The sequence below is a fragment of the Magnolia sinica genome, chromosome 4 (assembly GCF_029962835.1).
Source record: "Magnolia sinica isolate HGM2019 chromosome 4, MsV1, whole genome shotgun sequence".
Taxonomy (NCBI): Eukaryota; Viridiplantae; Streptophyta; class Magnoliopsida; order Magnoliales; family Magnoliaceae; genus Magnolia; species Magnolia sinica.
The window spans coordinates 4,753,950-4,775,205 of record NC_080576.1 but is presented as its reverse complement, the minus strand read 5'-3'; the positions used below and the strand labels follow the sequence as shown (position 1 = coordinate 4,775,205).

General features: G+C 36.8%; 1 protein-coding gene and 1 long non-coding RNA gene across 9 annotated transcripts; both read right to left on the bottom strand.

The window, feature by feature from the left end:
• Window positions 1–3,618: 3,618 nt before the first annotated feature.
• On the bottom strand, window positions 3,619–9,587 carry LOC131242220 (uncharacterized). Of its 6 annotated transcripts, XR_009169543.1 has the most exons (8): window positions 9,411–9,587; window positions 9,028–9,168; window positions 7,001–7,072; window positions 5,841–6,003; window positions 5,403–5,743; window positions 4,587–4,624; window positions 4,316–4,475; window positions 3,619–3,768 (listed from the first exon to the last, which is right to left on the bottom strand). It is a non-coding gene; the product is annotated as an uncharacterized LOC131242220 (long non-coding RNA). The 6 variants fall into 6 exon arrangements; XR_009169544.1 differs by having other exon boundaries at window positions 3,619–3,780; window positions 5,403–6,003; XR_009169541.1 differs by having other exon boundaries at window positions 5,403–6,003.
• A 2,594-nt stretch (window positions 9,588–12,181) lies between these two features.
• On the bottom strand, window positions 12,182–21,167 carry LOC131242219 (CLP protease regulatory subunit CLPX1, mitochondrial-like). Of its 3 annotated transcripts, XR_009169540.1 has the most exons (7): window positions 20,892–21,167; window positions 20,178–20,319; window positions 18,016–20,075; window positions 17,801–17,901; window positions 14,065–14,144; window positions 13,806–13,919; window positions 12,182–13,256 (listed from the first exon to the last, which is right to left on the bottom strand). XR_009169540.1 is itself a non-coding variant. In XM_058240734.1 (6 exons), coding segments are annotated over exons 1-5 (282 nt in total). In that variant the 5' UTR covers window positions 21,073–21,167; the 3' UTR covers window positions 12,191–13,256; window positions 14,065–14,124. The 3 variants fall into 3 exon arrangements, 1 of the variants encoding a protein (XP_058096717.1); XR_009169539.1 differs by lacking the exon at window positions 20,178–20,319 and having other exon boundaries at window positions 12,183–13,256; XM_058240734.1 differs by lacking the exons at window positions 13,806–13,919; window positions 20,178–20,319 and having other exon boundaries at window positions 12,191–13,256; window positions 18,016–18,096; window positions 20,892–20,969; window positions 21,071–21,167.
• Window positions 21,168–21,256: the final 89 nt, after the last annotated feature.

Below are 21,256 nucleotides of genomic sequence, written 5' to 3'. Positions count from 1 at the left end.
CAACCACTTAAAATTTATAGCCTACTTAAAAAAATTATCAATTAACACTGCAACTAAATGGGGGAACCGCTGGTAAAAGATTTACCGGCGGCCACGTTCTTTTACCGGCGGTTTTGAGGGCCGCCCCTAATACAAAGTTTTGAGCGGAAATCAGAAATAGGTACGGATAAAACCGTAGCGAAAGATATTTAGCTACGAATTTTATCCGTAGCTATAAGTAGCCTTTTGGTATTGATCCGCAGCCACAAAACAGTGGCCACATTATATCCCCCAATTAACCATACAAATGGCACTGGAAAAAATCAGAAAAAGTAATGCCGTCCAAATTTTAGATTGAATTAATATTGATGTCCTCAACGAGAGGCATACTGCATCTGGAACCAATCCATAAAAATGCACCCATTGATTCACAAAACCAATATACTGTAAATAGTGGCCACATTATATCCCCCAATTAACCATACAAATGGCACTGATCCATGAATCAAAATCAGCAAAAAAGTAATGCCATGAGGTGAGTCCAAATGAAAGCATTTTAGTTGATTGCCCTTCCCAATTAATATTGATGTCATAGTAAAACTCACTACGAGAGCTGGCATGCCCTTCCTACTGCGAGGATCTGACATAACAAATTAAATATACCATTATATCTAAGCCAAACTGTAAGTTACTTAACTGTTGTAAGTAGGACCATCGATAAAAATGCGATATTACGTATCATTGATCCCGGAAGATCACAAAACCAGATATACAATATTATGTAGTTTGTAAGATTTGATATCACCAATACAACCCACCCCGATCTAACAGTTCGAGCTTCTTTTTTTAGACTCAGATTACGTGATTGGAGGTCGAATTTGGTGGGTTTCGATTTCCCTCTTTCTTTTTCTTTGAACAATGGAGATGCATCGCAACGCAACGGAGATTTCGACGTTGGGCCTATTGAGGTGAAGATTTGAGATTTTTAAGTTGCTGAATCCCTTAGATATCCGATTGCGTACTGAGTAAAAACTCGGTGGGCCCACCGTGAATGTATGTGGTTCATCCATTATAATAAAGAAAGCTCAAGTGGACCATACCTAAGGAAACAGTTGATTTGTCATCCAACTTATTTATAGAGTCCATGAAGGGAAAACATAAATATAAGCTTGATGGCCACAACCCAACCTGTTCTATCCTGTTTACCGTAGTGCGGTCCATTTAAAACTTGGATTAATTATGAGTAACAACTTAGTTGGTGTTACGCTTGTTGTAGGGCCAACTTTGATGATATGTTGTAGATCCCATCCGTTCGTTTTTAACGGAAGAAGATTAATGCAAAATGGATTTGAGTAAAATTCATATGCTTAAACTATATGAAAAAATAAATGGACGGCCTAGATAAAATATATACAGCAAGTTGGACTCCACAAATCCTGTGACAAGTCCGGCTGCTATACCACATAGGTTGTGTGGTGCGAAGACGAGCATTGACGCTCCAAGTTGTACCATTGGTTCAAAGGAGATCAAAGTTACATGGGCCACACAAAGCTTATGTGATCCCAAAATGGTTTCAATGGTAGACTTTCAATCCTCCATTACATTTTGCAGTGTGGTCCACTTAATAATTGGATTTGCCTTATTTTTCGGCTCAAGCATTACAACTAGCTTGCCAAATTAATGGGCGGTTTGGATATAAAACATACCTCATGAGGACCCACATAACTTGTTGACGTCAACACAACCATATTGGTGGTGTGTGGTACACATAGTAAAACTCGCTAACTACGGTAGTGAAGAAGATGAAAGCTGCCCCAGCTCCAAAGATGCCCTTCCTCAGTGTCTGGCAAGGAGGTTCTCCTACCTACAGACATAACATATTAAATATGCCAAGCATTCAATTTAAATATAGTTATATTAGTTCAGTTAAAAATCGTATAACTTAGGACAATTTACAAAGGAAATTTATTATGTGCACTTTTTTTTTGAGATGTTATGATTTAAAATTGTGTATTAAGGTCTTTTTCTCTGAAGTTTCATAAAAAAATTCAACCATTTTGCTAATGTTTCCCATGTTTCCCAAAAAGTGCGATAAATTATGCGATACAAACGATATATCCCATGCGATAACCGATACATATCTGTATCCCAAGGGTGCGATACATAGCGCGATACCGATATTTCGAACACTGGTCGCAACAACTTCCCTTTAGATTATTTTATATTGGTGACCCACTTATAATGATGCGATGAATGCTTGGTTTCACAATCAAAATTTTGGCTCTGTATTAGGTTTCCTTATGATATGTCACTGATATGATAAAGAAGCCATCAGAAAATCACTTCATTGACGTGAAGAATATTAACAGAAATCTATTAAATTAGAGCAAACACAAAACGTAAGTTCATAATATAATGGATATAGACTAGAAATGGTGCACTAAAATGTTTTTGGGACCAATATCCATAAAGATCATTGAACAAGAATCTTAAAGAATTTGTTCAACCTAGCAATCATTGGTAAAGGCAACAAATTGTCCTGCTTTTCAGCCTACCTCAACAGAACATTTCACGGATAGTTATTTTTCACGATACAAAGTGTATAAACTTTGGGGTTGTGCTCTAGGCAAAGACAAATGAAACAGAGCATGCACTAAAGAATCAGCCTACCAGAATCTTGCCATATATAATCAACAAGAAATTACAGACATAAGAAATAACGCAAAAGCTAGCATAACCTCTGATGGCTGCATGAACCCAGCCGTCCCAACCGAGGAATCCTGATCATCAGATATGGGCACTATCTCATTTTCATTTCAGCATAAGCTACCATGCGATACTTGGAATTTCTCCATCATTACAATTTTCACTGCCCATAAATTTAAAAAGAAAAAAAGAAGAAGAAAAAAAAAAAAGTCGTCTGTCAGGCCTTGAGCAAGGGGAGTCGAGTGCTAGTTCTGCACCATTTAGAAAATGGTGAAGAGACTTTAGACATACACATGGCATGCTTGTATGGCAATCCAGACTATCCAAATCTATGGATGGAGCACAAGTGCATAATAAAAAATCTTCACTGAGAAGATAACATTAACCATCATATTTGTCCTTCCAAATTAGGACCATTCACTTTTATTTTTAACCATCTATCCATATGATATCCATTAACAGGATGGTTAGGATTGCTTGATCAGTGTGATTTAGAAATGTCTGATTTTAGAAATGCTCCATCAACAATGAGATCCACAATCTGGATGGTGTGTATAGCTGTAAATCAATCTGATATGTAAGGTGGATGAGTCACTGCCAATTTTTAAATGGTGCCCAAATTAAAAATAAAAAATAAATAAAAAATAAAAAGATGCAATAGCTCTATTGAAATTACCATTTTATCCTAGAAAGTGAATTGTCTATCAGTGGAAGGAGAGTAATAAATATGAATTCCCTTTCTATTTTCAAATCAGGTGGAGAAAGAAAATGAAGAAAAAGAAAAGTTGGGAGAGAAAAGTACAGAAAGAGAAGAGGGGAGTCTAACAACATAGAAAATCTGCTACACAAGAAAGAAATGCATCCACAACAGTCCTTGAAAATTCTGATTCAAGCTAAATTGTTGGATGTAGCTCGATGAGGCTGTTACCTGACTCTGGTTTCTGAACTCCTCTGTTTCTCATTGCCTCTCTCACTCTTGTCACTCTATTCCATTGGCTAGCACTTGCATACATGTTCGCTAGAAGAACATAATCCCCACTTTGAAAGAAGTCTCTCGTCTTTGAAAGAAGCGAATCCAACCGTCTGCAGATCAAACTATGTATGAAGAAGTTGGACAAAGCAAAAACTTTCAAGGAAAAAAATCAGAAAAGAAAACAAATAGAAGAGAACTGCTGTAGGGTACAAACCTCAACTGTTTGAGAGCTAATGTTGACTTTTCACATCTATATAAAGGGTGGGAAACTTTTCAAGGAAATTGTTGACGATGGTGCTTAGAAATTTCTCATGTAGGTGTTCTATTAGGCGTTAATTGTTTGACTTCTTTGGTTAGTCGGAAAGAACCCAGGCAGGTTCATTGCAACTCTCCACCGTACAGTCGATTGCAACCTGTAAGATGATATAAGTACATATCCACCTCATTACAACAAAAATGGCCTTGTGGCTAGAAATGAACAATCAACCAAACCATATACAAGAATTCCAGGACATGACAGTATATTCATATATATTTACAGATTTTAATGCATGGATTGTGACATCTTTGGAAGAATAATAGAAAGGTACTTTGTGTATAAAGCTACTTTGTGTGTGCGTGTGCGTTTGGAAATTCATGAGAACCTATTTTCCTCACCCATGAGAATGTGTTGATGTCGGCGGTTTCATGGCGGCTTGTTAATCTTTGCTCTTTGCCCTCCCCATATGCAGAAATGTGCTCCTTGTGGCGCAGGCGCAGCTTCTCAATGGCCTTAATGATAATATCGATTCCACCGTTGGCTCTCAAGGACTTGGTGCTGACAGAAGTGAATGAACATATGATTTTATTCAGAATTTTCAACTTGGGACACATGAAACGCAAGATTTGCAACCATAGAGCAAATATCGAATTTCTCACAGAAACTCACCTGTAGTTTGTGTGGGCACCAGCACCATATCAGTCACCCTGATTTTCATTGAAGTAAACAGACGATGTGAGAGAGAGCTAAACGAAAGGCTAGATTACTTTGTTTCACCACATTATATTCATGGTGACCCATCCAATGTACACAGGCATGCAAGAATCCGGACAGTTCAAATCATGTACCCGGTGTGAATAGATAATATCACAAAAATCACACCAACCAGACAATCTTAACCATCTGATTCCACCATTGGATTTGGAAAACCAACCATTTTCATCCTAACCAATCGTATTTTAAAGCCACCGATTGGATGGCTAGGATCACTTGATAAGTGATTGTTTCTTTTCTTTTCTTTTTTTTTCCTTTCTTTCTTTCAAGTTGGAAATACTCATCATTTTCTTTTTTCGATTTGCCAATCAATTTCTCTACGTCTTTTTAATAGATCTTGACCTTATCTTCATTGAGATGAGTTGCCTCATCGAGTCTTGAAGTATTTTGTTTGGTAATGCTGTGTTTGGATGCACAAGTTACTTGAATTGCAGATATGCACTTCTCTATCTCTATCTCCAAGTGCCTGTGCATCATGCATCAAACTCTACCAAAGTATGAAATAACTTCCAATGCCCCAAACAGGGATGAATATTTTTGAAGATGTGCTCTTCTTTATTATGATTATAAGAGAATGCTATCTTACAGACATTTGAAGAATCTCACTTCCATAAAGCAGGATTTCCACAAAGAATATTATTATTTAATCAACATAAACAAAATTCAATAAACCATTCCAGATTAATATAAACATGTGAGGTTGTTCCCTACCGCAGCAATTGCCATCATTTCAAATGCTTGAATCCCTGAAACACAGCCAGTATCCAGATTGGAGACAAGGATGGTGCACCTGTCATTTGTACCACTTATTCCAGGAGCAAGCCTCCAGCAAATGCAGCTGCAGCATTTCCCTTCTACAGATTAAAAAGAAAGAAAGGAAAGAAAGAAAAAGAAGAAAATCATAAATGCATAAAAGTGAAATCAGACTTTCCCATGAAAAAAAAAAAAGGATAAAAAGTGAGCAAGCATGCTGGGTATTCAAAACAAGATAAGCTGGAGATCATTCAAAGTTCAGACACATTGCCTAAGCAACCCTACCTGAGGAAATGCCACTGAAACAGAATAAAATGTGGATCAGTGAGTGAGATGACAAAGAACCATACAAAAGTAAGAGGAAATAAAATGTGCAACACTAAGACAAAGGGATACTATGAAACTCAATCCATTCCAAGGATTTAGTTGGATTGGATGGCATCTCCAGAGCATTTGATTCCTTTCCAGCTCTCTCCACAGGGGTCACCACCGACAAAATTCCATCCAGTGAGTTGGGGTGGGAACTTCAGGGAGATGTAAAGGCCCTACAGAGCTGCGACTGCAATGAGAAAAGAGAAGGGGTAACACAGGAATTCCATTTGATCTACTGAGTGGAAGTGTTAGAATTTCTGTACTAAGAAAAAGAAAGTGTGAGAATTCCATTTGGTCTTTAGGCATTATTATGCACAGTATTCTCTGGGATTTCAGTTTCTACAAATGGAGCCCATGCACAGAAACTTTAACAGTTTCACCAAAAATGAATGATTTCAATACACAATTTTCACTTTAACATGTTGACATTGATTCATTGGAGTGAAATGGTGGACAAGCCACAAGCATTTCATACATGATTTATTGTATTCCTTGACTTTGCCCATTACTCACTGCTTCATCTATTGTACCCCAAAGCAAAGGACCGATCTTCAATTGTATTTTAAGATGGTAAAATATCCATAGCCTACTTGCACCCCTAATCTGAACCTCATAAGGATGGATGCTTCTTGAATGTATCATTTGCAAGAACTGAAGCTTCAATGTCATATTGTGGGCAGATGCCGATTCTTCCAAAATGGTTCTTTTACAGCTTTTGCATCTACATTCTAACGCTAGTTTTCTAGACATTTAGAAAGTGATCTGTATGGAACAAGGCGGGCTGGAATCGTGCCAGCAACTGATTTAGAAAGGGATTAGAAGTTGGCAACAGAAGCAATCCACATCAAGAAAATCAGAAAATGCAACAAAAACAGATGGTCTGCTCCATCATTGAGATCAAGAAAATCAAGATATTGATGGAAATTCAGTATGAAGAACCCTAACGGGTCCAGATTTTATGATTTTAATGAAGCATAGATTGGACTCATGAGATCCATGAAAGTGGGTTTGGATCTTCCTAAAGAATAGTATCCTTGGCTCAGTCATAATTTTGTGATTTCTGGGGCAAGTAGGCTTCTAAAATGGTAATCCAACCAGATTAACAGTGTTCAAAATGAAAAGAGCTGTAGAACCAACAAAATCTTCACAATTCAAAGATACCAATTTGTGTAAAGACACCATACCTTGTCCACGTCAACTAGAGGAACATTCATCTGTAATGACGGATCCAACCAATCTCGTGGTGGGGAGTTAACCTATATAATAAAGGCAAAAAAGACAAATCAACTCCAGACAAATATGATATCACAATATCAAAAATTGTATCTAAAGAGTATTGCAAACCTTTGAAAAAATCCAAAGAGTAGCAACAAGAGCATCACCATACACCCACAACGAACTTTGAGGACCATACAACCACAATAAGATGATGATGACCACAACAACAACAAGAGTGAAATACACAAAAGAAAAATAAACAATAAAAAAGAATGATTATTAATCACTATTGTCAAACACAACACATTCAGCAGTGTGACATTTTGCATGTCATTAACCAATTATGATTCTCCAATAGTACTAGTACTTGAAATTCAGAATGGAAACTACACAAACAAAATGTTTCTAAACGACCATATGATTGCTGATTCTTTTGAGATTGAAAAACGATTCACTACAAGAATTTACAGAACTAGGAAAAAAGAGAAATTGGCAACTTTCAAATAGGTTCTGTATGCCACAGGGCAACAACAGAATCTTCACATCCTTAAACTAGCCATCTCTAGCTACAGACAGACCCATTCAATACGGATGATATTTTCTAAAAATCTCTGCATCTCTGATACCCATGTCAAAAGCATGTGCAGGAAAGAGATCAACACAGCCACTGCAAATACTATTTACCTTTTATAATTTTATTTAGTAGTAAATGCAAACACATGCACACAAGCGTGTGAGTGATACGTTTTTTAATGCATTTCTAGTTATACAGATACATTTTTCTGTATCCTGCGCCTATCACCGATCATTACAAGAAAAAAAGAAAAAGAAAAAAAGAGAGAGGTCTCGAGTCCAACCAGTTGGACTATTAAGTTAAAGTCCACCCATTGGACAACTTCCAACCTTTCAAGTGTCGGACATCCAACTTGTCCAATAGAATGGCCCTGGCCCTATCATGAGGACCACCTTATGCAAAAATTAGCCATATCCACTAATCAAGTGGACCACACATGTATTTTGCTATTTATCAATGGCTAGATATTGTTTTCTATGACATGACCCCACCTGATGAGTAGATAGGGCCAATTTTTGCACTAGGTGATCCGCATATTGGGGACAACCTATTGGAAGGGTTAGATTTCACATGCACTTAGTAGGTTGGAAGCTATCCATTCCACTGGGTGGACCGTACCTTGTGGTCCAACCAGTTGGACTTGAGATCTTCTCTTAAGAAATAACTGGCATTTATGAACTATAGTTTACAAAGCAAGAATTTTCAATTGGGGCCCACAATTTATATGCAACCTTTTTGGTATATATGCCCTCTGTTTTTACTTTCTTTTATCAGAAACTAAAGTTCATTAAGAAACAAAGCCCAGAGGCAAATGGCTACCCCATTACAACATCAACACCGACCAATCTCCAAGAAATACATCTGTTCTTGACCTGAAAATTCCTTTAATCATCTCTGCTCTTTTATTGTTGGTAATACAACAGTGCAAGCTTGTTATGTCTGTCAAAAGAACAGTCCAAGCTCTACAACTATCCTATTTACCAATTTAGAAAAAAAAAAAAAGGAGAGGAAAAAACAAAAACACAAAAAAAAATGGAAAAAAAAAAAAAAAAAACAAAACAAAAACAAAAACAATGTATCTATCAAGTCAAGGTGGGAAAGGTATAGATATCCATTCTGTTTCAGTATCATACTATCGTTATATGTCTCTCAGTATCTAGAAATCTGCTTGTCAGGTTTTCCAGGGTCCCCATGCTTGACACATATCATTGTCCAATACCAAATGCAAATGCCAAAGTCCAGGTTATCTAGCTACTACTAAACTAATGTGGCTGACTGGACTAAGTACATGATCAGAGTATATTGAGTAGAACCAAACCCCTGCAGCATATTTTTTCCACCAATATGGGTGAGTATCGTTTAATAGATTAACAGGTATAAATGAACCCAAAAAACAATAAAAAGGGGGAAAAAACATACATTTCCATTGGCAGTAGAAACAGAACAAGGTCCATCCTTATCATTGACAACCTTGACACCATCATCCCCTCCAGCACTATGTATTGCTGCATTGAACTCAAAGCTTAGGGACCAGCTTCCTAGATGAAGATTTTGCTCAATCTACAACCAAAAATGTCGAAAATCATTCAGAAGATGTCATTCAATTTAAACCCAATCACTGCCATTGGGAGAAAACCTCATCCTAAAACCCTAATTTCCAGCAGAAGCATGGGAAAAGAGCGTGAATCAGACCAAAATCCCTGAGCCTAGGAGGGAGAGAGAGAGAGAGGGAAGGGAAGGGAAGGGAAGGGAAGGGAACAGAATCCAAAAGCCCTAAACCGCAGAGGGGTTTAGATCTGTACCTGTTTGCAGTAAGTAAAAGGACCAGATCTAGCCGGACTTGGTGCTCTAATTGTGCAGGATGGACAAGCAGTACAACAACTGCGGTCTTCGCTTCGTGCCGGAGGATGGAAGACAGAGAGAGAGAGATGAAGATTCTCAAGCCGGGAGGGCAGGGACAGCGGCAGAGAGAGAGAGAGAGAGAGTGAGGGAATGGGCCGAAAATTGAGATTAGGGCATCTTGCAATTTTGATTTAATAGGAACCCTTTGCTGGCTGCCGGCTTTGGTTCTTGCCGGCAAAGGGTTCCACCAACTGCCGGTTATGCCATCCTTTCCTGTAGTGTAAAACAATTAAAGCAAATTAACCCTTAGGCTTCCAAGCTAAAGTGGGTCCAATTAGATAGACTATAATAAATATGACATTATAAGCAACTAGTCCATAAAGGAAGATAGTGATCTCATGTGTGTGATGTACTAACTAATTAACCCTTAGTATATATCTAATTATGCATTTATAATTAAACAAAGTAAACTCACAATCATAAATAAAAATGTGCACAAATAACAATAACAAACACGAGTATGTATAATGGTTCGATTTCCTTACTCCACTTTCAGCGGACGAATTATTCTCGACTATACCGGTATTCACTATCTTAAGAGTTTTCAATATGTTCACGCTTAACCTTTACGATCCTACACAATAACCTAAATGCATGTATACTCCCATGTCGAATGAATACATTTTCACTTGTGTCTGTGGATCCGGCAAGTGACTTTAAATGGTTTTCAATCGGTTAACTAACAACCACTAATGGTCCTAATCAAATGACATACGTACACTTCCACTAGAGGCTATTTAAGAATACTAACACATACACACTCGTGTTTGGTAAATTTGGCCCTACACAAGAGCTTAGGTCTTACAAAAGAACCTATTCGAACTTGAGTCACAAACTCTTACTCTTAATCCTACACAAAAAAAATTTATGTATGAACTCAACAATTGACAACCTTGTCAAATTGAACCCCGTTGATACGGATTGCTTGAGATGATTGATCGGTGCTCTCTTATGCTTCAACCAGCTTATCTTATGTTCCCCCAATTTTTTAAACCAATTTTCTTCCACTTCCTTGAATCGGCTATCTTTCACTTGACGTTCCAATAAGACTATCAAGGTAATGAGAGTGGTTTGGATGAATCTTCTACAACTAAAGGCTTAGTTTCGAAATGGAGATTCACTTAAATGGGCATTTTAGAGGTTTAAAAGACAAAATTTACCTATTAAATTGGTGTCTATAATCTAAAGAATGCAAGAAAATAATATCATTTTCATAAGGAGCTTGTGATGCTCATAAGAGTGATTAATTACATGTAAGATGACTTGGATCTCTATGTGAGAGCGTAGAAGTGTTAGAAAGTATTTGGATACACTATGGCTTCAAACTCACTAAAAAATTATCCCTTATTCATTTTGAGACTTCGACACATATAGGTCTTTCTCCACATCTCTCGGGAAGATTACTCATCCAAAACGTTGTACATGACCTTGTTCGATAAACATAAACAGATGGTACTCACAACCTTCTCCCTAAGATCGCTCAAGTCATCATCCGACATCTTCTTCGGTTTGGTCCCCAACTACTACCAAAAAACAAGGCAACGCCGATGGTCGACATTGACCTTATCCAATAGCTTTTAGCTATCGAAAGGTTTGTCGGGAAAGGGGGTGTTGGCATTGCTTGCCGATAGTTTAAAGCCCTTGGTGTTTCCAACAGCTAACATCGACAGCCTAAGCCATTGGCGTTGCACGGCTAGAAAGCCATTCATCAACAGTTTTAGCCGTCGGCGTTTCTCATTAAATAAAAATACAAGTGGATTGCCTAATCAGTGCACATCCAAAACTAGCTTAATACCCATTTCAGAAACATGTTCTCAAAAGCCCGAAACCAACCAACCTATCTGAAAAGATGAGTCAAAACAAAAGAAAATAAAGAAATCATAATTGAAATTAAAATCAGATCTAGCATCCAAATTCCAAACATATAAAATCTGTATTTCCAAAAAAAAAAAAAAATGATTGCATATATGATACCCATTCCCATGTTGGCACCTGGCCATGACGGATCACAAACTTCATCTAAAAGCAATCTTCGAAAGAACATTGATACAAAAATTAAATTTATGCTAATAAAAAATATATATCCAAAATCTCATAAATCATATGAGGTAAATCTTTAAAACCGTAAGCTAATTAATTCTCACTTTCTTAGTGAAGATAATGATTACATTCAAACTAATGTATAAACCAAAGTTTGATCAAGAAATAAACTTTGGGTAGTTTGGATTAAACCACCTGAAATGATTAATTTAGTTGAATGCTAAGCTTCGAAATCCCTCCGAGTTTTCAATGAATTACCTAAAATAAGATTTAGATTTAGTCTCCAAAAAAATCAAGGATGAGATGAGAGGAAAGATAAAATCAAAGTAAATCAATAAACTTTAAAAATATATATATATCAAGATTTCTATACTTAACAAGGTGGTAGAGGTTTGGATGATGACCTTCATAAATGCATTGATTGCTGGAATTGGTCTTATGTTCTTATGGTTTTTTTCACCAAGAGTGAAAAAATCATATCGGAAAGAATCAATGCATGTTGATATTGTCTTTAAATCAATACCACATGTCACTGCACAAGTTGCCAAAAACTCAGGATCGTGTACACACTGTGCTCCTGAAATGATCTCCTCACCTTCAAGAAAAGCCAAAACAAGTTAACAGTAAACAACAAAGAGAATACAACGTTAATTTCCTTTTCTCCTAAGAAAACATTACCAACATTTCCCTTACTAAAAAAATGATTAGATGGTCTAACAATGTTAAAAAAAAAAAAAAAGGATTTGTTGGGAAGCTCCCGGTTCCTAACACGATTCAATAGCGCCACAAAGTGTGGGTGGGGCATTCCTGTCAAGGTAGAGGACTGTGAAAGCATGCAAAAGCTGGTCTCTAAAGAAAGGGTGTTGTAATGGTTATGCATTTGTATTCAGTCATTGTAATTGATGGAGAACCCATGTTCATTTGGATCTCCATCAGGATTTTCGTTGAGGGAAGTAGCTCTTAGAATGGAGGAATGGAGATGGTAAAGTAATGGAAAGAAGCTTTCGTTTGTTACCAAGGAAACACACATTCCAACTCCTACAATGTGGAAAAAAGTGGCATCTTCCATCAAAGAGACTTGTAATTGGAACTAAATTTCCACGGAAAATTGAATTTCCAAACAACATAAGCTCACATTTCCATAGTAATGGCCAAGATTTCTATGTACCAAAAAACACCCTTAAGGAAGCTATCCTATATTGAAATGCCTTCAAGCTCTTGCATGCTGAAGCATCTTCATCCATCCAGTTTTGGGTGTGTAAAATTCCAAAAGGTCAGGCCAACAAACATCATTATTACCAAGGAATGGTCTGATACACAAATGCATAAAATAATAATAATAATAATAATAAACTGAAAGATTCATGTTCTTCCTGTTTTCCCTTTCCTTTTGGATATTTTCTTTTTCTTTCTGATATTTTCCTGCATTTTTTTATGCAAGATATCAAGGTGATATGGTCTGATATGCCTTGTATCATATTGTTATTCCGCCTAGCTGATACAACAGAACAGAACAATGTGACTTACCAAAAAAAAAAATGATAACAGTACAAACCCACAGGAATACCTTCTTTTGCAATACGATGATACCAACCATTATGAGAAGCGCGTCTGCTTTCATCCAACTCCTCAAACCTGACATCTAGAACACTGTCATCTCCCAGCACCCTTTGTAGGTGAGTTCTTATATTTTGCAGGTATGGGCCCTGGAAAGGTTAATGAGCATGTTATTTAATGTGACAACAAATTACATAAGTGGGACTACAGTTGATAAGATATGATAAGATGGTAAACATAGTTTTCCTCTCTTACTTTTCTTTCCTTCTTTTTTTTGGCTATAATTTATAAGATAATGAGAATACAGATATATTGATGAGAAAAGAAATCCAAGTAATTTTATTTTCATTGTACATGCTAAATAGTATTTGGAGTAGATGATGCTAGCTTAGTAATTATGTAAGAATCAACTTGATACACAACTTAATACATTGTGGCCCACTTGATCAGTAGAATGGCCATATTTTTTGACCAAGGCATGTACAAGGTGGACCCCATCTGATTATGTTTACTAATTTTCCATCCCAAAAGATACCGTGTTGAAATACCTCGCTGCATAGTTGCCTCTGATGTGTTCAGGAAGAGTACATGTAAAGGTGACAGGTGGTCATGCCAACATGAATACAAATTGGATGAAGTTGGAATTGTATGTCAGCTATGCAATGTTGTAAAAACTGAAATAAGATACGTCTCACCACCTTTTGTAAGTGAGGCATGAAAGAGTGTAAGCTGGGTCATCATAACATGGCATGGTGTAAAATGGCCTGACAGCCAATGGATAGCGGTGAAGTATATAGAACTCGGTATCCTACCTATGTTGATAAGTAAAAATCAGCTCTTCAGCTTACGCAAATATGATTATCATTGCTTTATTTATTTATTTATTTTAAATGGATATTACCAAAAAGAGAGAGAGAGAGAGAGAGAGAGAGAGAGAGAGAGAGAGAGAGAGTTTACTTCTCTAGAACAAGCTGCCCCAATTTTCTTTCCGACTCTATATCTAGATCCCCCAACAGATCAACTTTGACGCCAGCTTCCTATACATACCAGTTATATCTGCATTGTTAGCATAAAAGATGTGCAGACCACAAATGGAATGTCAATGAACTATTTGTATGGGTGTGTTTGGATGCAATATTGAATTGAACTGCATTTTCTAATCTAACAAAATGGAAATAAACAAATCAGTGTCCTTCCCATTCATATTGAGAGTCTCTACTCCAAATGCATTTACGTTACTTTCGAGTTGGACATGAGAGAAACATACGTGCTTTACAAGGCCTATTTTTGCATATATGGTAAATATGGAAAGATTTTTTTTTTTTTTCCTCTTGATTCAATTGAAATTCTGCAATTTAACTCATTTGTCCTTCCAAATACATGTAGCATTAGGCTATGGGACACCCATCAGTGAAAATTTTGGGCATGTTCTCTAGTTTAACATGGTTGCGATGTCCAACACCAACATGCATCAATCTCCAAGTAACATTATAAGACCCGAGGCCCCGAAATATGGTTCGCACACTAGATAGCAGTTGGCTGTAAGTCCATTAGCCCCGAGAATGTTTTGACTTGACCACAATGTTGTTCTATTATTGATCTGTAAGCCGTATTTCAACCCGATGTCCGAATTTTAAGATACGGACTTAAAATTAAACAATCTAAGAAATGACAATTATGTCTTTATTTTATCTGGCGGAGCCCCACCATCGAGTTTTCAAAATCCGTTAGGTCCGAGAGCCTAACCGTTGTGTCCGTAGTCAAGTTACGGAGTTTCTCATAGGAGTCTCATGTAATGCATCCTGTATTTAGACGGTTCACATACTAATCATAGACACATCGTTTGTCGCAACACAACCCACTATGATCACCATACCATGATATGAATCATTCACTCTCAATCATACAATGATACATCAACTATGAACCATGCATATGATATGCACATGACTTGGCCAATCTAACTCCAATCCGAGATTCATTTCGCTATAAGACTTCATGCCACAAGCATGCTTTTTCTCAAGAATTAGCTACATCAAAAGGAGGAAGGATAATTCTTTTAAACATTTTGTTAAACAGGTAGCGAGCGGACTTTGCAAGGGACAGAGAGAAACCGATGGCAATATGTATGAATTTAAACAAAACTAAATCATCTCTATTAGCCAACCTAACCCTAGATTAGTAAATTCAGTAATCACCTAATCCTAAATCAGAAAATCCAGCAATAACCTAACCTTAAATTAGAAAATTCAACAATCACCTAACCCTACACGAAAATCCAGCAATAACCTAACCCTAAAGCAGAAAATCCAGCAATAACCTAACCCTAAAACAAAATCTAGCAATCACCTAACCCTAGATGAAAATCCAGCAATAACCTAACCCTAAAACAGAAAATCCAGCAATAACCTATTCCGAAATTAGAAAATTCAGCAATAGGGTTTTCAAGAAAACCCCAACGTACATATATGCGTGCTCCTAATCTATGCACTCACCTGTAACTATCAGAGGATTGGTTATCAAGCTCAGCTTCTATTTCCTTTTCTTCTTCTTCTTCTTCTCAACTTCACACTCAACAAGAAAGAGAGTGTTGGAAATGGGATATTGAAAGAGTGTTTTTATATTTTTATGTTTATGTTTATGTTTGAGAGGTGTTTTGTGATGTTTTTGAAAAGTGTAAGCTTATGGTACCAATACAACAATGTTATTTAAGTAATTTGAACTAACATATTCCAAGGAGTTTAAAAACATCAAGGTCATTTGAATATATTTTCTCAAAATATACATGTGCATATCTATATCAACAGGACATGATTAGAGGGTCCGTGGGTGAAAGTCCCTAAACCCCAATTGGTACCATTGGGAGCAACCAATGCCTAGACCGGGTGGAAGAACAAAGCGCTGAAATGCCAAAATACCAAAGTAGGCAGCGACTCCCACCAACGCGTGTCGATTGGTTGAGAGGTTTGACCTGACCTACTTATGGGCAAACAAAGATAGGTTGTGTATGACGAGCTTGTAAATTGTCCGCTATCGTTTTGCCAGGCGACTTATGACTTCTCGCTGTTAGGCAAATAGTGAGGTTCAACACAAGTGCATTAGACTAGTTCGGCCCGTGAACTATGTACTTCCACCTCTGTAGTTGACCACGGTGGAAAAGTCTATACAAGTGGGTAGTAATCATATGCGAGTCCCACCTCTATTTCAGACCTTGGTGATCCAATTGAAAATTGTGGAAAGTTGTAAAAACGTTGAAAGAGTATATATGTTACATGTGGGTAGAAGTCCCACCTCTGTATATAAACATTATTTGGAACAGAAAAAGTGGCATAATGCATTGTATCTTTATTTTATTGTTATCGGTCTGCAGGCCTGTGCATTATATGAGCATGACATGAAACATGCATTTTCACTGCACACACGCACTCACGAGGCTTAGCAGCTCAAGCTTTCCTTTCTATTTTTTTTTTTTTACAGGTGAGAGTAGGGAGCTGCAGAAGTAGAGGCTATAGACTCCAATTGTCCTTTTTGTTTTGTACATATCAGTGTATATATTTTTTAGTAATACCCTGAATATGTACATCAGGTATAGTAAATATGATATGGTTTATGTTTTGGCTTTGCCTTGATGTGCTTAGTTGTACACAGTAACATATGTTGAATATGATGAAATTTTGAGAAATGATACATGTTTGTCATCTTTATTTTCAGAAATCCTCCTTGTGGAGCCCCGCTTACGGGACTTATCATGTGATAGTTGGAAGTCCCAAAATCGGAGTTCTACGGAGGCTGTCAACCAAATTTAGTGTATAGTAATCATGGATTACCAACACTAGATTTACGGTCGTGACAAACATAGACCCAAGTTTCATACCATGTCATAAGGCATGCACCTATCAACCAATACAATTAATATTTTGCAATTCTCAATTCCTCAAATGTTTCTCTTCATTAAAACAACAATTTGTTAGAATATTAGCATTTTTCCCCTTATTTATTACTTTCAGAAATTATCAAGATACCCTTTTCCTAAAACAGATGACAGAATTTCCTGCTCTTTTCTATCATTCCTCTTTGATGTCTTCCAGCATTTTGCTGTAACAGATCTAGAGAAGGAAAAGAAAAAATTCCATTGTGATACAAAACTCTTCTTTCTCCTTTTGTGCAATAAGCAAGAAAAATATTAATATATGTTCAAAATCTACTTTCACAGTAATTCTGATGTGGTGACGTTGTTTCTTTTCAACTGACTTTGTGCTCTTTTCGGTGATGGGCAGATGGACATTTACATTGGTTTCTATGACATGTGATAGTCATACAACACTCCAGAGGTCTGAAAAATATTAAAATGCTCTACAACATAACAAGATATGAAGGTCCTCGTGAGTGAAAATTGTGACCATTAACCACTTGACAAAATGCATGTGTCAATGTGTTGCATCTGCATGACAAAAGTTCACAAAACGAGCTAATGTTTTCGCCAGTAATGTCTTCCCTGTTCTTGCAGTCAACATTTACAATATGTATGTCAGAAGCAGCCTCAACAGAATCAACACATCTAAGGGACAAATTCATTAAATTAGTTTCACACTAACAGAACATGTAATGAAATATAGAAAATTAAATTCAGTAGATACAACATTTTCCTCACATGCCACAATAAATAGCTGAAATTATAAAAGAAAGGCCATACCAGAGCTGGTTGGACCCATCAAGAGTACATTGCTTTTCTCTAGCTCCACAGAATCATTGTCATCAATTTCTGCCTCAGGATTCCCCGATTCTGCCCCAGACCTGGGATTTGAATCACCACATATCAGCATATAACAACACCAGAAAACACATATATCAACAGTTTACAAATGTTTGACAACTCAAGGAATTAACGGCAGGCTGATAAGAACTAACCTGTTCAAGGATGCATGGTAGATCCTTTTATAGTGGTTATACACAGCCACAGAGAGCACGTGAGACATGTAGTGCAAATATCTAAAAGACCATCCAGATAAAATTCTTCAAAATTGTTGGAGCATGTTACAAGCACAAATAAGGAAGTTTTAAGACAAAATATGGTGTTGACTGTCCTAATTGGAACCGGCCAAAAATAAAGAACCATACACAAAAACAAATGCAAGCTTGATGATGCTTTTGTATGCATGATTAGAGATATGTGAAGGACACTGGCATGAACGAGAACTACCTGGTGACATCATGTCATCCTAGCTTGATGATGCTTTTTCAAGTTTGACTTTTTAATTATACAAAAATTATTACCTTTATAACTTGCAAATATAAGTTTATAGATGAGGAAAATGAAATCTAGAGTCTAAAGGCCTGTTTGGTAGATGCCTCAAAATAAATTAATCTCATTCTAGTTAATAATTATGCATTAGAATCATGCATTTTGAGGCATCTCCCAAACAGGCCTTAAGTCTATATGTGAAGCGGCTTGACAACTATTACATTAGTCAAGACCTGTGACACTGAACTCTCTTTTGGCTCTTTTGCAAGTGCCCTGTTAAGAGTTTGAGACTATATTTTTAATCTTTTGTTGTCTTTCATTAAGAAATAACCTAAAGTAGGTTTAGAAACTAGTTTGTGTGATTGATTTTGGCTTTAACATATGTCGGTTTAGCTTTTGCTACTTTGTCTTGAATGTGGTTTTACTAGAAAATCAAGCATTTTTTTCTAGAATTTTTTTTATAACTTATTGCTAATTTTTCTTTATTTTAATATTTGCCTACTTTTCCTATCAATTTAATTAAAAATATAGATGCTTCACGGTTCATAGGGGTGAACACTGCAATCCACATTATTTGCTATTCAAAACACTATACCCTTTTGTCCCAAGTGTCGCATAATGCCTGATTTTCAAGTCCTGATATTTAATAGGAAAAAAGTATTGGTCGAACAATAATGGCTTTCCATACAAGATTATTCAACACCTATTCCTCTAGAGATTACACAACATTCCTAGCAGATTGAAATGATGATATTGTTCAACGAATCCTGTTTTGCCAATCAATTCTCATAATTGGTGAAGCGGGATTTGTAAGCTCGCTCCAAATGACTGTTACAAGGCTATGATGATGATGATGATTTATACCTTGCAACCTATTTTCAATTTCTTCTTTTGCCTGACTCATAACCTTCAATCTTATTTATTATGGAGGAAGCATATGGTCCGCACATCAGCCCACGCCGGATTGGCCCCCAAATGTTCATGATATTACAGAAACCACATGTACAGGATTGTGTACACATGGAAGCCATCATTCGGTGGTCCTGACTGTTGATATGCTTGAACTTCTGATTCTATCCAATAACTTAACAAAGAGTTGAGAGGAAAATATGGCAAAGGTCCACACTGAGCAGAAAGTTGTCCAAATATCAAAGAGTTAGTACCTATCAATCTTGGATATTTTTGGGGCTTACCTCATCATCTATTGAGGCATCATGAGAACAATAGATATGGATCAATTGAATTGTGGGACCCAGATGTACAGAATACTGATAATGTGCAGGACTTCCTCATTATTATTAGCCATCTAGCTGACTAGGTTCACAAGATCTACATGGCCAACACTGAGATAAGTTTTCATGTCCAAATAAATTAGATCAAGGTGGCATTTAACCAGTTAGAGAGACCGGGTAACCATCCATATGTCCTAAAATGGAATGCATGCAATTCATATAAAAAGCAGTGGCATTTAACCATGTAAATAGTATGGAGAAACACAGCATCAAGCTAACAAAACTATGACACGGCAAACACAAACCCGAAAAACATAATCTGAGAACTCAATTTTCTATTTCAAACAAAAACACTTAATGAAAAAGAAGTTCTATTATCCACTAACCAAACCAAGAGAAATGTCGTGATATAGTAGACAGTATTCAACGGCCTGTACGATAATACTCCAGCAATTCCATAACTCTTCAGTCTTTCCATTGGCATGAGAAAATAACTGAATAGAATACAAAACAACTAGGGGCACTTTAGGATGAGATTAATTTATTTTAATACTAGAATTACTTGTGCCAAAACACCAGTGAGGTATGTTCGGGACCTTCCTGTACATACCCACTCGTGATTTGGGGTGGGAAAAGCAGGAAAGTAGATGCCCACTTATTGCGGGTTCCATTTCTGCTCTGCCCCAAATGCAAATCGCACCTAGTTAGATTGGAAGCCCACCAATCAAATGTTGCCTACTATCTTGTCCAACAAACATAAAACCGACTTAGCTCTAAAATCAAAAATAGGCATGCAAACAATATAACATGAGTAACAAGTCCACTATGGGTGAATTACTAGAAGAAATAAGCAAGTTTACAGCAGATACTGCAAATTTCCAGAAGAATTCTGATTTACCAAACAATGACTCAGACCTATAAACACACTTTTTGGTGAGTGTCTATCATTTTTCTATAATTGAAAAAAAAAAAAAAAAAAAAAAGAAGAAGAAGAAGAAGAAGAAGAAAGAAAAGAAAGAAAGAAAGAAAGAAGAAGAAGAAGAAGAAGTGACAGAGTTAAGTATTTTGGGGCCCACTTGGTGTGTTTATGACATCCAACCCATCCGACAAGTGCATCAAACTGTTATGAGCATATGAACCAACAATCAGGTGGATCCAACCATAAGGTGGGCCTTACGTTGTAGAATAAGCTCATTCTAATAAACAACAAGAAATCTGCTATTAAATATGAAAGGAGAAAATTATTGGAGGGGTGGAAAGATCGATTACCTAAAAATAATCAAAATTAGTGAAAAATATAGGTGTAAAACCTGGTAGAAAGGGAGCGATTCCAGCTAACTCTCTTGCTTGCTGCTAGACTCAAACGATTCCCTCTCTCATCTCGAATCCTCAAAAAGAAAAAAAAAAACTGAGTATTAGCTTAAAAACTAGAATGTTTTAGGAAGATCAGATCTTTGATTTTTGTGAGGATTTTTTTCCTCTTTAGAACATTTTGTATCTCTGGTGATGCTTTCGGGTCGTCTTCTTCTGTAAATTATACCAATTTGGTTCCGGAAATCTTCAGTCACCGTACCATAGGAAGCAGCGGTGACTGTATTATTTACCTGCTGGACAATGATGCTTACCATTAAAATCTTTTGATGGCGCACCGTATTAGCTATTTCTCATCTAATCC

What these genes read in the sequence shown, in the direction of transcription:
- LOC131242219 (XM_058240734.1), bottom strand. An exon ending in TACCATGCATCCTTGAACAG is followed by an intron (nt 17,902 to 18,015) that starts GTTAGTTCTTAT and finishes TTCAAATCCCAG; the next exon opens with GTCTGGGGCAGAATCGGGGA. An exon ending in GATGGGTCCAACCAGCTCTG is followed by an intron (nt 14,145 to 17,800) that starts GTATGGCCTTTC and finishes TGGTATGTATAG; the next exon opens with GAAGCTGGCGTCAAAGTTGA.